Below are 15,504 nucleotides of genomic sequence, written 5' to 3'. Positions count from 1 at the left end.
AATGTAACAATCCCTCTTCTGTGCATTACCCACAGCAGCCGAGACCTTGAGGAACACACCACGCACCCCAGCCGACTGGCTTCGGCAGATAAGGAAAAAGCCTAGACGCCGCAAAGAAGACATGTTCAGGGAGGTCCTGCAATGCGATGAGAGACAGACCAGGTAATGCAAAGAGTGCTGGGAAGCCAGTGCAGCATTTGCTAGGCAAGCGACAGAGCAGATGATAAAAGTTATGGAAGATCAGACACAGATGCTCAAGTCTTTGATACGGCTGCAGACTGAGCAGATCCATGGTCGACCTCCACTGCAGCACATGCACATATACAATTCTTTGCCAACCTCACCCCCCTCTATGCTCACACATTCCTTTTCACTCCACAGCATTCCTGAGTTTCCCCATCCCCCCATCTCCTCTCACAGCTTGGACAATGATAGCTGGAGCTACACACAGTTATGAGAGTTTTACCCTTTTTAACAATAAATAAAGGCTAAGGTATTTAATGGTACAGCATTTTTATTCTGTGTTCTACAAAAGTATATAGCAATCAATTGACTCTCGGGAACAGGCTTCTAAAGCATTTTGCTGCATGGATCTTGGGCCCCAAAATTGTACATGGATGCACCAGGGAAGCAACTCCAAAGCAGACATGTGTTAGTGCCCCTCATTGTCCAAGTGGTTCCTCAAAGCCTCTCTGGTGTTAATAGCAGCCCTCTGGGCTCCTCTGACAGCCCTAGCATCTGGCTGTTCAAACTGTGCAGCCAAGCGCTCTGCCTCAGTGCTCCACACCCGAGCAAACATTTCACCCTTAGATTCACACAGATTATGCAGAGTGCAGCACGTTGCTATGACCACAGGAATATTATCCTTGGTAAGGTCTAGCCTGCCATTGAGATACCTCCAGGGAGCTTTCAAACGGCCAAAGGCACATTCGACTACCATGCGGCACCTGCTCAGCCTGTTGTTAAAATGCTCCTTGCTGCTGTCCAGGTGCCTTGTGTAAGGTTTCATGAGCCAGGGCTGTAAAAGGTAAGCCGGGTCTCCCAGGATTACTATGGGCATTTCCACATCCCCCACTGTGATCTTGTGGTCTGGAAAGAAAGCAGCTTTCTCTTCCTGAAGATGCGTGCGCCATGCACCTTTCCAGACCAGCCTGCATTGATGTCTGTGAAATGCCCCCACTGATCCACAAGCACTGCAGCACCATGGAGAAGTATGCCTTCCTATTGATGTATTTTGAGGCAAGATGATCTGGCGCTAAAATTGAAATGTGTGTGCCATCAGTTGCCCCACCACAGTTAGGAAAACCCATCTCTGCAAAGGCATCACTATTTCATGCACATTTCCCAGTGTCACGGTCCTCCGCAGCAGGATGTGATTTATTGCCCTGCACACTTGGAGTAATACAGCCCCAACAGTGGACTTTCCCACTCCAAATTGATTTGCAACTGACTAGTAGCAGTCTGGATTTGCCAGCTTCCACACAGCGATTGCAACATGCTTCTCCACCAAAAAGGCAGCTCTCATTCTGATGTCCTTGCGCCACAGGTCGGGGGCCAGCTCAGCACATAGCTCCATGAAGGTTGCTTTACGCATCCTAAAGTTCTGTACCCACTGGTCATCATCCCACACCTGCATGACAACCCGATCTCACCAATCAGTACTTGTTTCCCTAGACCAAAAGCGACAGTCTACCATATGCAGCTGCTCTGTGAATACCAAAAGCACTGATAAGTTGCTGCTGTCACACTTGGCTGCCTGTGATTCATCCTCTGTCAGTAACTTTGTGAATAACTCTGCTGCCATGTGCGATGTCCTCATGACAGTTAACAGCGCATAGGAGAGAAGTGTGAGATCCATCCTCTCTCACTGTAAATGCTGGCGTGCACTACTGATTGCCAGTTGGAAAAATGGCATGAAAGGAAAGCCAGAACGGCGTGAAAGGAAGCCAGGAACCATTGGAGGGCTGGGACATAAAGCGGTGCATGACGGGACATTTTGCATGTCCCAGGATCCGCCGCACTCCGTTTCTGCCTTCCCACAACACCTACCGACAAATGGTGTCACCAGGCACTATGGGATACATATCCACAGTGCATTACTCATGCTGTCGACAATGGTGCCCCGAATGTGGACACGACCTATCGACAGAGGGAGCAAATGTAGACTCGCTTTGGCGACTTTGCTTTTGTCGATTTTTTTCGTGTCGACATTAGTTTCATCGACAAAACTTACCAATGTACCTTAAATTCTTCCTACTGCACCTTTTTCACACAAAATTCACCTTCCACCCCAGGAGATTGACTTCCTCCCTGAAGGCTGCTGCTGAGCACAGCTGAGAAGCAAATGTAGCGGGGAGAGTAAGAGTCTTGTATCTGAAGGTGGCAGGATTGGGAAAGATGCTGCTGTAACAGGATTACTGCTGTCTGTTCAGTGCTGTTAATATTTGACAAGGGACAAATTACCTGGCTAAAACATCATCCCTCCTAAAAAGCCTCATCACAATCGCACACACTGCTCCTTCCCAAATCCATCAGTCATTCCAGCTCAGTATCTCTCCTTCAGCAATACTTTCCCTTCACCAGTACTACATGGAGATTCTTCATGATGGCTCCCATAGCTTCCAGTTGATAGTAGCAGAATGTGGGGCGTGCTGCAGCCTCTGCTAGCAGCAATATATTACATGCAGGAATGTCTTCCTGGCTAATTTGGCAGATGGGGAGCATGGTCTTGGTATTTAGCTGGGTGATAGGGCCCCCTTTGGCTCTTGAAGCGGGCAGAACTCCCCTAGTTCAGGTGGGGCATAGTTTCCTTAGGCTGGTTGACGAGGAAGGAGGCCCGTGCTCCATCCCAGTAGCAACTCTTCAGACCCCAGGCCTGCAGAAATCAGCCCAGAAGGAGGCAGGCCGGCTACCACACCCACAGAATTTTCCACTTGCTGCACTAGGGGTTTCAATTGCCAAGCAACACAGAGCAGATGCAGATCCTCTCCAGTGGCAGACATGAGGGTGGAAAAGGTAGAGCCTGCCCCAGCCGAACTCCAGCACTGTGCCCACATGGGGTGGGACTTGGCAGAGCCACGGCCAGCACCCTGAGCAGGCTGGAAGCACATTCGCGAGGTGATCAGCAGCTGGGAGCACCAACCTTGGTAGGACAGTCCTTGCTAGGCACCCCCTGCAGCCTCCCCCTGCCTCTCACTGCACTGCCTACTGTATTTTCCACTCCGTGCATCTGATGAAGTGGGTTTTAGCCCACGAAAGCTTATGCCCAATACATGTTTTAGTTTAGAAGGGGCCACAAGGACTCCCCATTGCTTTCATTGCAGAGACGGGCCGCTACCAGCCTGGCCCCAGCCGCCCCGGCCACAGGGGGCGCGACGTTACTCTGGGTACCGCAGCTGCAGAGTAGACACGCGACAAGGCAGCCCCGCCCCCACACCACGCACTACAGCCGGGAAGGGGCAGGGCTCTTCTCCGCCCCCGCCCTTCTGAGACAGGAAAAGGGGGCGGGGCTGCCCGGCGGGGGCTCCTCTTTGTCCCCTCCCTTCGGGGGAGGGCGGGGCTCTGCCCGTTAGGGTCCCGCGCGTGCGTGTCGCTTCCGGTTCCGGCGCTGGTCGCGGGCGGGCGGTTTGAAGGCGGGGGATGGCGGGCGCGGGGCTGGACGCGTCGCTGTCGCTGCTGGAGGCGGCGAGCAGCCACGGGGCGGCGGCGGCGGGGGGCCCGGAGGAGCAGGAGGAGCTGCCCATGGTGTTCCTGTGCGCCGGCTGCAAGCGGCCTGTGGGGGACACGCTGGGCTGGGTGGCCAACGACGAGGAGACCGGCTGCGTCCTGCTGCGCAGTGAGTGCCCCGGAGCGTGCCCGGCTCCAGCCCTCCCCCGCCGCTGGCCGAGCCCTTCCCTCCGCTCCTGCCCGCGCCCCGCCCGCCGCCGGTGACCGTTAGTGACGGTTGGTCCCCGTCTGTCTGTTGCAGGCGCCTCCCCCAACGTCTCGGTGGAGAAGGAGCAGAAACTCTCCAGCCGGCCCGGCGAGTGCGGATGGTGAGTGGCCGCGGGGCGCCCCGGGCCCAGGGGAGTCCGGCAGCGCCGAGTCACGGCTGGGATCTGCCCAGCGCATCCCCCGCACGGCCCCGCCTCAGCCACTGTCTGATCCCTCGGGCCGGCTCAGCCTGAACCCCCCTCGCCTCCCCGGGGCCGCTGCGGGCTGGTTTTGGAGCCGCTGGGAAAGGTGCCGCGTCGGTGCGGCTATTGGCCTTGCTGCTGAAGAGACTCTCCCAGTCCGAAGGGTTTGGCTCGGTGACTTCAAAATGTCCGCTGCCCAAATCGTAACCAGGGAACAAAAATGGAAGAAATTTTGTTGAGTTAGTTTATAATCAAAAAGGCCCCACGAATCTCAGTTGACCAATAGGCAAACTCTCCTATAAAGACCCACATAGGGCAAGTGCAAAGGATCTTGCCTAATATGATACAATGCTGCTTGGGCGGGAGACAGGGAGTTAGGACTAACCTAAACCAAAATACCAGTTGGGAAGTCAGTTTTGCCTGGGATAGTCTAATGTACGCTGCTATATAGATCAGGAATGTTCCCTGGTAAGATCCTGGATAGGGTTCAAAGGTTGTATATTTGGAATACAAATGAAACAAACATGAATCTATTCTAAGACTAGGAGTGAATAAGTTAGAATCAATTTAAATGTTGTCTAAAGAAGTGGTTACATATTTGCTTACAGCATGATTGAAACTTTATTCTGCTCTGGCTGTTCAATGACCCTTGGGAACATCTACAGATGCACCCCAAAACATCTTGACTATAAGCGAGACTTATTTTGCTTCAGTGTTGACTCTATTGAAAGGTAAGGATGAGACATAATGGTCTAAGTTGTCAGATAAATATGCTAATTGGTTTTTGCCTTTTAGATTGAGTGCCAAGTAGTTTGGGATCATTGCTAACGCTTTTAGTGATCCGATAATTGTGCAAAACTTGTGTTAGGGAGAGGATGGGGGTGGGTATTTGGAGAAGGTTATGGATTACCTCTAAATTCCTTTTGTTCAAGAGCAGTGTTCTCTGTTAATGTCTCCTATACCACAGCACTTAAGTTGTGAAAACATTCCAGGTACAGTATAATATTGCCTAAGACCTGACATTTACATATCCTGGGTGTTCTTTTTTATATAATACAACTTACAAGTGTATAAAATTACACTAGGTACCCAACATAGCGAGAAGGTGACTCTACTTCCAGTCTCATTCCAAAGACAACTGCACATAGATACCACAGTGACTGGTCACTAAGTGCAAATGGACTCGGATCTATCTTAAGTAAAATTTGTTCCATCTAACCTCAAGGACAAAGTTAGCAGGACGACAATGTGGTGGTGAAATGTGGGTATGCTGATGCATTGGCCTTGTGCTTAAAGCTGGAAGTTCAGGTGCTGACATAGCTACAATATTTGAAATGCGTTTTTCATTATGCTAAATAGATGATTTAAAACATTCTTCGGTATCTAAATCCTGGACTAAGTTGTTGTTTAACAGTGTGGACTGATTTAAATCTCTCTCAATCTTGTTTTGCATTTGTATTTTTAATTCTTTTCCTAAGGCAAGGTTCATTCTCATTGGTTGCTAACCATTAAAACATGTTGATTTGCAGCTAATTTTTGTGCTTTTTGCTAACCAGGAGCATATACTATCTATATGTTTAACCAGTTATATAGCTTAATATAAGTTTATTGAGATTGTGCATCTTAACTGAATTTGAATTTCCACAGAAATAGTGCTTAAATCACAAGTAAAAAATTAACAAAGTAGCTTTTTGAATTCTTTTAGTTAAATAAAGCTACCTTAAATGTGCTGGATACAGAAGACATTTTTATTAAGAGTTTTGCATTTACAACTCACCTAATAAACAAAGGAAGTATTAGCTTTAGTTAGTGAATTGAACTGATTGGTTCTGGTCACCATGTTCTTCATGAGTTTAGAACTAATAGTTCTTCAAGTGCTTGCACATGTCCATTCCCACATAGGGGTGTGTATTCCCCAAGCACTGTTGCTGGAAATTTTCCCCCAGCGGTATCCATTGAGTTGGCTCTAGAGCCCTCTAGTGCTGCACGCACATGATGCTGATATAAAGGGCCCTACTGACCCCATTTCCTTTCAGTTTCTTCTTACTGCCTGTAATAGTTGGCTGGAATCCTTCATTGCTCTTAGGCAATTTTCTCCTACTGGTTTTTCATGCTTGTTTTGGTGTAAATAGTTGTTTAGTACTTTTAGATAGCTCGAACGCCTCCACACTTGACTTGCAGGATTGTCTGCCTCGCTAGTGTTGGGGCATCCCAGGTTTCAAGCCCTGCGCTGCCTGCTGTAAGTTATGTCCTCGAGCGACCTCCACTTGAGCAGTGCCTGCAGGAAGCTCATAGAAAAGACTGCTGCCAAATCTGCAGAGACCTCAGGCCGCAGACCAAAAAGGAGTGAGTGGCCCAACTGAAGGTCCTCCTCATGGATGCAGCCTTAAAGCCTGGCTTTGAAGCTGTGCTTGGACTCTGCATCAAGCACCTCAGCTTCAGTGTGGAGCATTTCTCCACCGACTTGGGACTCTTGGCACCGATTGCCCTCCTCCGTGCCTAAGAAGCAGCACCGCAAGCACCAAAAGAAAAACAGGTCTCCGGTGCCAAAATCTGAGAGACCAGGGGGAGAGCAAGATCCAGGCCGGACTGCTCGTCTCCCTTGGCACCACAGTATCAGGTGTCGGCAAGTCTGATGCCACAGCAAACTTCTCTGACACCTACAAAGGAGCAGTGTCAGAGTAGACAATACACTAGCCAGTTTGTGGTGCCATCAACTCCTGAGGCGTTCACAGCAGCCAAGGACCTTCTCACCCTACCAGTACTGGGATCCCCAGAGGATCAAAATTCTGCACCACCAGTGCCACAGAGAGGCAGGGAGCCACCCCCTGAGCCTCACCTGGGGCTGTGACCCCTGTCTAGGGGGAAGCCCCTGTTATCAGTCACAAGATTGTCTCCGGCTCCAAGCAGCATGATACTGCTCTGGTCTCCGCACCGCAGATCGGAGTCTTTGTCAGACTTGAAGGTCAGGCCCTATTCCATCCTTGACATAGTTGACGTTGCGGCTCTCTGGGCTGTTGGTAGTATACCACGGCCCCATCTTCGTCAGTACTGTGCCTTGGAAGGAAGCCCACTGGGCCTTGCTCCGCAGTCTGTCCTGATGTCCTCTCCAGACAAGGCATTAGTGACACCAGGGTCCTCCCATCTGCAAGACAACAACAAATCCTCGTACACCTTGTGAAAGTGGGTAGCCTCCAACTTGAGGAGATTGCGCATAGACTCCTGGACATCTTATCACCTGTGGGACCCTCTAGAGTGGCCCTACCTCTGCATGATGCCACTATGAAATCGATCAAGGCACTGTGGCAAACCTCTGCCTCTCACCCTCCACTGGGATTCCTGGTTGTTGCAGCTGCCAATGAGAAGGACCACCAGGGAAAGACTGCTCCTATGCCTAAGGCAACGGAACCAAAGAAACTGGGCCTGTTCGAATGGAAGGCATATTCCACAGGGGGTCTTCAACTTCGCATAGCGAACCAGCAAGCCTTGCTGGGTTGTTATGATTTTAATATGTGGGAGTCCATGATTAATTCAAGGACCTTCTCCCACAGGATTCCATGTAGGAGTTTTCCTCACTTGTTAAGGAAGGGAAAACTGTGGCTCGTGCCTTCCTGCATGCTGCTGATTCTGCAGCCAGATCAATGGCTACTATAGTGACAATGCAAGGAGTTCGTGGTTGACGTCCTCACGGCTACCTAAAAAAGTGCAAGAAATGATTCAAGGCCTCCCATTTGAGGGAACATCACTCTTTTTGGAGCAAATGGATCACCGGCTGCATGGCTTCAAGGGCTCAAAAGCAACCTTGAAATCCCCGGGACTTTATGTGCCAGCAGGGTCAAGAAAGCAGTACAGGCCACAACAGACAGCCTGCTACTTCTATCAGCCTCCTCAGCAGGACCAACATAGGAGGAAATATAGGGTGTTTAGACACAGACCACCTCCCCTGACCTTGTCAGCAAGCCTCATTCAACCCGGACCCACGCACTTGGTATCTGTTTTGACGAGATGCTCCAGGTTGGCACTATCCCCCCCTGCATCGGATCCAGCTACCCCCCTTATTTTCCAACCACCTTTCCTACTTCTTGGATGCCTGCACTCAGCTCACATTGGACTGCTAGGTCCTTAACACAATAGAACTGGGTTACACCATCCAATTTCTTTCTTCCCCTTCCCTCTGTCTCCCTTCAGGGACTCTTCCCGTGAGCATCTGTTGCAACAGGAAGTCCAATCCCGCCTTTGCATGGGAGCCCTAGAAGAGGTTCTGGCTAACATGAGAGGGAAGGGATCTTACTCCCTTTACTTCCTAATCCCAAAGCTATGGGTGGGCTCAGACACATTTTAGACCGGTACCTCAAGAATGTAATGTTCTGCATGGTCTCCTTGGCCTCAATCATCCCCTTGTTGGATCCAGGAGACTGGTATGCCATCCTCGATCCAAAGGAAACTAATTTCCACATCTCAATCTTGCACTGCCACGGATGCTTCCTAAGGTTTACAGTGAATCAAGCCTGTTACCAGTTCTCGGTGCTCCTGTTTCGCCTGTTGGCTGCCAAATGAGTCTTCACCAAATGTATGGCAGTGGTAGCAGCTTTTCTCAGAGAAAAAAAGGGAGTCCATGTCTTTCTGTATCTATACGACTGATTAATCAAGGGCTGCTCCTGAGATCCCATCCTGCCTGGGACTTGAGCCTCATCCTATCAAGCTCACTGAGCCCCTGTTTGAACCATTAGCATCATGCTCATTGTTACACACTTCTTGGAAAGTGGCCTTCCTGGTGGCAATCACTTTGGCCAGAAGAGTCGCCGAGATCCAGGCCCTTATATTGGAGTCCCCATACACAGTCTTTGTTAAGGACAAGGTACAGCTGTGGCTACACCAGTTGTTCCTTCCTAAAATTGCTTGACTACAGTGGAACTGAGACAAACTTTTTACCAGTATTCTATCCTAAACCACATGCAAATAGAGAAGAACAGCATCTCTACTTACTGGATGTCCGGAGGGTCTTAGATTTCTATGTGTAAAGGACCAAGCTGTTCTACAGGTCTTCTCAACTATTCATAATGATAGCAGAAAGAATGAAAGCTCTCCCCATCCCTGCACAGAGACACTCTTCGTGGATCACCTTGTGTATCCAGGAGTTTTACAAGCTCACAGACATCACACCCCTGGCTATCCTTACAGCTCACTCTACAAGATCCTAAGCTGCCGCCGCGGCTTTCCTAGTGCAAGTTCTGATTCAGGTCATCTGCAGGGCAGTGACCTGGTTGTCCAGTCACGCAGTAATGACACACTGTGCCATGATTCAACAGGCTAGAGAGGATGCTGGCTTTGGCCAGGCAGTTTTGCAGTCAGCCTGTCCTTAAACGCCAAATCCACCTTCTATACAACTGCTTGAGTCACCTATGGACATGTGCAAGCACGCAAAGAAGAAAACTGTTACTTTCCGTAACTTCAAAAACAACAGAGTCTGGTGGCACCTTAAAGACTAACAGATTTATTTGGGCATAAGCTTTCGTGAGTAAAAACCTCACTTCTTCGGATGCATAGAGTGAAAGCTACAGATGCAGGCATTATATACAGACACATGGAGAGCAGGGAGTTACTTCACAAGTGGCGAACCAGTGTTGACAAGGCCAATTCAATCAGGGTGGATGTAGTCCACTCCCAATAATAGATGAGGAGGTGTCAATTCCAGGAGAGGAAAAGCTGCTTCTGTAGTGAGCCAGCCACTCCCAATCCCTATTCAAGCCCAGATTAATGGTGTTGAATTTGCAAATGAATTTTAGTTCTGCTGTTTCTCTTTGAAGTCTGTTTCTGAAGTTTTCTGAAGAGTGTTTCCGCAGACGTGCACAGGCTGAAATTGTGGACAAACAACATCACTTGTCCCATAACCTCAGCCGTACAGAACACAATGCCATCCACAGCCTCAGAAACAACTCTGACATTATCATCAAAGGGGCTGACAAAGGAGGTGCTGTAGTCATAATGAACAGGTCAGATTATGAACAGGAGGCTGCCAGGCAACTCTCCAAGACCACATTCTACAGGCCACTATCCTCTGATCCTACTGAGGAATACCAAAAGAAACTACACCATCTGCTCAAGAAACTCCCAGCTACAGTACGGGAACAAATCTACATGGACACACCCCCAGAACCCCGACCAGGGGTATTCTATCTGCTACCCAAGATCCATAAACCCGGAAACCCTGGACGCCCCATCATCTCAGGCATTGGTACTCTGACAGCAGGATTATCTGGCTATTTGGACACTCTCCTCAGACCCTATGCTACCAGCACTCCCAGCTATCTTCGAGACACCACCGACTTCCTGAGGAAACTACAGTGCATTGACGTTCTTCCTGAAAACACCATCCTGGCCACCATGGATGTAGAAGCACTTTATACCAATATTCCACATGAGGATGGACTACAAGCTGTCAGGAACAGTATCCCTGATGAGGCCACAGCAAGCCTGGTGGCTGAGCTTTGTGACTTTGTCCTCACCCACAACCACTTCAGATTTGGGGACAACTTATACCTTCAAGTCAGTGGCACTGCTATGGGTACCCGCATGGCCCCACAGTATGCCAACATTTTTATGGCTGACTTAGAACAACGCTTCCTCAGCTCTCGTCCCCTAGTGCCCCTCCTCTACTTGCGCTACATTGATGACATCTTCATCATATGGACCCACGGAAAGGAGGCCCTTGAAGAATTCCACCTGGACTTCAACAATTTCCACCCCACCATCAACCTCAGCCTGGACCAGTCCACACAAGAGATCCACTTCCTGGACACTACAGTACAAATAAGTGATGGTCACATAAACACCACCCTATACCGGAAACCTACTGACCGCTATACATACCTACATGCCTCCAGCTTCCATCCAAGACACATCATACGATCCATTGTCTACAGCCAAGCCCTAAGATACAACCGAATTTGCTCCAACCCCTCAGACAGAGACAAACACCTACAAGATCTTTATCAAGCATTCGTAAAACTACAATACCCACCTGGGGAAGTGAGGAAACAGATTGACAGAGCAAGACGGGTACCCAGAAATCACCTACTACAGGACAGGCCCAACAAGGACAATAACAGAACACCACTGGCCATCACATACAGCCCCCAGCTAAAACCTCTCCAGCGCATTATCCACGACCTACAACCTATCCTGGAAAATGATCCCTCACTCTCACAGACCTTGGGAGGCAGGCCAGTCCTTGCTTACAGACAACCCCCCAACCTGAAGCAAATACTCACCAGCAACTACACACCACACCACAGAAACACCAACCCAGGAACCTATCCCTGTAGCAAACCTCGTTGCCTACTCTGTCCCCATATCTACTCTGGCAACAGCATCAGAGGACCCAACCACATCAGCCACACCATCAGGGGCTCATTCACCTGCACATCCACTAATGTCATATATGCCATCATGTGCCAGCAATGCCCCTCTGCCATGTACACTGGCCAAACCGGACAGTCCCTCCGCAAAAGAATAAATGGACACAAATCGGACATCAGGAATGGTAACATACACAAGCCAGTAAGTGAACACTTCAATCTCCCTGGTCATTCTATCACAGATTTAAAAGTCACTGTCATTGAACAAAAAAACTTCAGAAACAGACTTCAAAGAGAAACAGCAGAACTAAAATTCATTTGCAAATTCAACACCATTAATCTGGGCTTGAATAGGGATTGGGAGTGGCTGGCTCACTACAGAAGCAGCTTTTCCTCTCCTGGAATTGACACCTCCTCATCTATTATTGGGAGTGGACTACATCCACCTTGATTGAATTGGCCTTGTCAACACTGGTTCGCCACTTGTGAAGTAACTCCCTGCTCTCCATGTGTCTGTATATAATGCCTGCATCTGTAGCTTTCACTCTATGCATCCGAAGAAGTGAGGTTTTTACTCATGAAAGCTTATGCCCAAATAAATCTGTTAGTCTTTAAGGTGCCACCAGACTCTTTGTTGTTTTTGTAGATACAGACTAACACGGCTACCCCCTGATACTTTCCGTAACTTGTTTTTCAAGATGTTGCTCATGTCCATTCCAAGACCCACCCTCTGTCCCCTCTTTGGAGGCGGTCGCCAAGAAGAAACTGAAAGGGAACGGGGTAGGCAGTGCCCTTTATACCAGTGCTGTATGCACGCAGCACCAAAGGGTATTAGAGCTGACCTGATGGATACCACTAGGGGAGAAATTTCCAGCAACTGTGCTCAGGGCGTGCACGCATCTACATGAGAATGGACATGTACAGCACATCTCGAACAACAGTTACAGAAAGGTTTAGTAACCATTTTATCTCATTCTCTCATACCTAGTTTTTATTCATAGATTGGAAGAGGAAAACAGTGTCCTTGTTTTTTCAACTCCCAACTAGTTACTTAACTTTGAGTGAGTCAGTCATTGAACTGAATTAGATTGATAAACTGAAATGAAGAAAATGTTCTCTGCACCTGCAGAAGAGGCTACTGCTGTTAAAGGTGGTTTAGCACTTCAGCAGGCTGTTCCAATATACTTATCCAGTGACTTCCACTAGTTCAATGGTTTGACATTCTTTAAAACTTCACAGCAACGATGTACTGTTTACTATTACTTTGATTTAGATTAATAGATAATAGTAAGTTGAGGCCTTAACATAAGTTGTCCTAATTAAAATTTTTAAATACATTTTTTTAAGTTAAAATAAACCAGTATGACTTAATTCTGTTTTTATTTTTAAAAAAATTAATATTTTGCTCACATGGATTAATAGCATAAGCTTTTTTGATCACTGCAGTACTTCACTCTGTCACTATCCTAGAGAGCTACTTTTATTGCTAAATTGTTCTTTAAGTTGGTTTCCTTGTTTTGCATTTACTGACAATCATGTGAACTGTAACTCTACCATATTAGTTACATCCTAGGATCCTCAGAAAAACAAGCTGTAACTGATGATGAACCTTTAACTCTTGAAAGTCGAGCTGGCTTAGAAGAGGCAATAGAAAGGGTAAGATTTTGTTTTAAGTAATTCAGAGTTAACTACAATTTAGGAAGATTTACAGCCAAATCAAGAATAATCCCACTTAATCACCTATGAGTTCAGCCAAACTCATCTTAATTTTTATGCATATTGTTATGTTTCATTTTTATATAGTTAACTATAGCCTATTGTGTGTATGTAGTTCAGAATTTCTCTCTTGATGCAATTTTTACAAACAAAAAACTTGTCACTGATGCATTTTTGAATTTCTGACCAGCTTGGTTTGAAGCCATAAAGTAAAATAATTTCTCATATTTAAGCAAACTTGAAATATATTTCCAGTGTTATACAACAGAGATACGAATTATTTTAAACTATGGAAATGCCTTCTTTTGAGCCTGTGGTCTGGGCTCCTATCATTCCATAATCTTGCAGCCAGGACAGTACTTAAGAGAACACATGAATGAAACCTCTGAGAGAAGCTAAACTTGTATTACAAAAGATGAACACCGTGAAACTTTCAGCCAAGTGTCAGATAACTCTAAGATAGTTGCAGTGGCTACATCGCTACAGTAGGTTGTCAGAATTAACCGAAGCTCCAAACTTTATGTATGCTCTTACTTTTAGTGAGGATTGTGAGTAAAGATTGAAAACAGAAATCTCTTGTGGTCAATACTAGTTATGTAGCTATCATTGTGGTGGTTTGTTTTCTCTTGTAAATTCATATTTCTGGGAAACTATTTTTCCAATTTATTTAATAGGCAGAAACCATACTGAAAGCACTGGAGGCAAGACTGTCTGTAGTTGAATCAAGTTTTGCATCACGTCATAACAGCTGAAAGAAACTTCACATATGTAGCTTATTACTGGGAACACTTCATGGAAAGCTTGCTTTCATAATCTTCAGAATCTGTTGGAGTGCTGCAAAAGCCTTCCAGTGAATAGCACAAAAACTTCATCAGGCTTTCTAATGGAATAAAACACTGACTTGTGGGATGATGTATGTAAAATTAAAATATTCCCTTCTGCTGACATCCATGCTACCTTTATATTTGGGGTGTGTATATTTATATATATATATATTTTTTTCTGTCTCCCTGCCCATGCTCTGGGTAACTTCTACTTAGTTAAATAGATTCTCCTGAAGCTGACTAGTGCTGTTTGGATTTCAGCAGGCATGACTAGTATCATGGTATAACTTGGGTAGCCCTTTTTGCCAGTATCTGAGAGAGTCATCCAAAATTATCTGCTGAACTGACATCTATTCAATTTCCTAAAACTAAAGTAACAAGCTAACCCTGAACTTTCTTGGAGAAATGATGATTGAATTGTTCATCATTTTGTTTTATTTTTACAGCCTTCCCTTGACCTGTGCTGCTAGGCATTGAGCAGTAGGATTTAAATGTAGCAGGTTCTGCATTCTAGCCTTGGGCTGGCCAGAATTTATTAACTTTCTTTACTGGAGACTTTAAAAAAAAAAAACTTTGCATAGAACATCTTGGGGGGGGGGGGAAATGCAGTTACTGTGGAGCTTAAAAAAATATTGTGAATAGCCCTTCAACCTTGTTTGAGATGAAGAACAAATTTAAAATATAAGCTAAACGCAATACATTTAGTTAAGTGCTCTAGTCTGAGTGTTAACTGGTTCTGATATCAATTTTGTAATTGTTTGATTTTTATTTAAAGGGTTGTTCTAATATATTGCAAAACTTAGAATTAGTTTATAAAATTGTTTATGAAACCAAGATATTTGGGCAATCAATGTAAAATGTTTAAAGTCTTGTAAATACATTTCTAATAAAACTAAAAAAGAAACTACATCAATGATTTGCTGGCTTTCTTACTTCAGGACTTGGTGCACTTTCTGTCCCTTGAAACTTTGTGCAAATGGTCAAACTGTACAACACTTTTTTGTTCCAAGTAAAACCTAGGCTGTGGTAGTTAACACAGATTTGTCAGCAGGCAGCAGCACGTTCTATTCATAACCAATCAGTGAAAGCAAATCCTGGTCCATATCTCCATTTGTCTGTTTCTCTTTCAAATAAACAATAAACACCAGTTTATTTGCAAAAGGCTCTCTCATAGATTAGATTATAATTGGGCTATAGCTAATTTGTGGCTGCATTATGTAAGGTGCAACTCAAATTAGCTGCTCTGTCACCAGCTGCTGCAGCTGGACTTGCTGCTGCCATTTTTTCTGGTGCCTCCCAGGCCTGCTGTGGTCACCTTCCTGCTGAGGCGGCTGCTGCTGTATTTCATGGTGCAAGTGGATGCTGCATGCCAGGCTCCTGCTTCCCTGTGTGGGCTCCACCCGGGATTGCCAAACAGCCAGCACCCCAGGCTTCTGGGGGGCAAAAAGGAGGAAGTTGGGGGTCAGGTGAGCTACTGGCAGGGGCTTGTCC

General features: G+C 46.7%; 1 protein-coding gene across 1 annotated transcript; it reads left to right on the top strand.

Annotated features, from left to right (window-relative positions):
- Positions 1 to 3,547: 3,547 nt before the first annotated feature.
- On the top strand, positions 3,548 to 14,920 carry MIS18A (MIS18 kinetochore protein A). The gene is made up of 5 exons (XM_034793663.1): positions 3,548 to 3,835; positions 3,968 to 4,034; positions 4,724 to 4,846; positions 13,036 to 13,129; positions 13,864 to 14,920. Exons 1-5 carry the CDS (start codon positions 3,640 to 3,642, stop codon positions 13,939 to 13,941), a joined length of 558 nt encoding a protein of 185 aa, XP_034649554.1. The 5' UTR covers positions 3,548 to 3,639; the 3' UTR covers positions 13,942 to 14,920.
- The last annotated feature ends 584 nt before the right edge of the window (positions 14,921 to 15,504 follow it).

This window comes from Trachemys scripta, chromosome 1, assembly GCF_013100865.1.
Source record: "Trachemys scripta elegans isolate TJP31775 chromosome 1, CAS_Tse_1.0, whole genome shotgun sequence".
Classification (NCBI taxonomy): domain Eukaryota; kingdom Metazoa; phylum Chordata; order Testudines; family Emydidae; genus Trachemys; species Trachemys scripta.
This window is presented reverse-complemented; position numbering and strand designations above follow the sequence as displayed.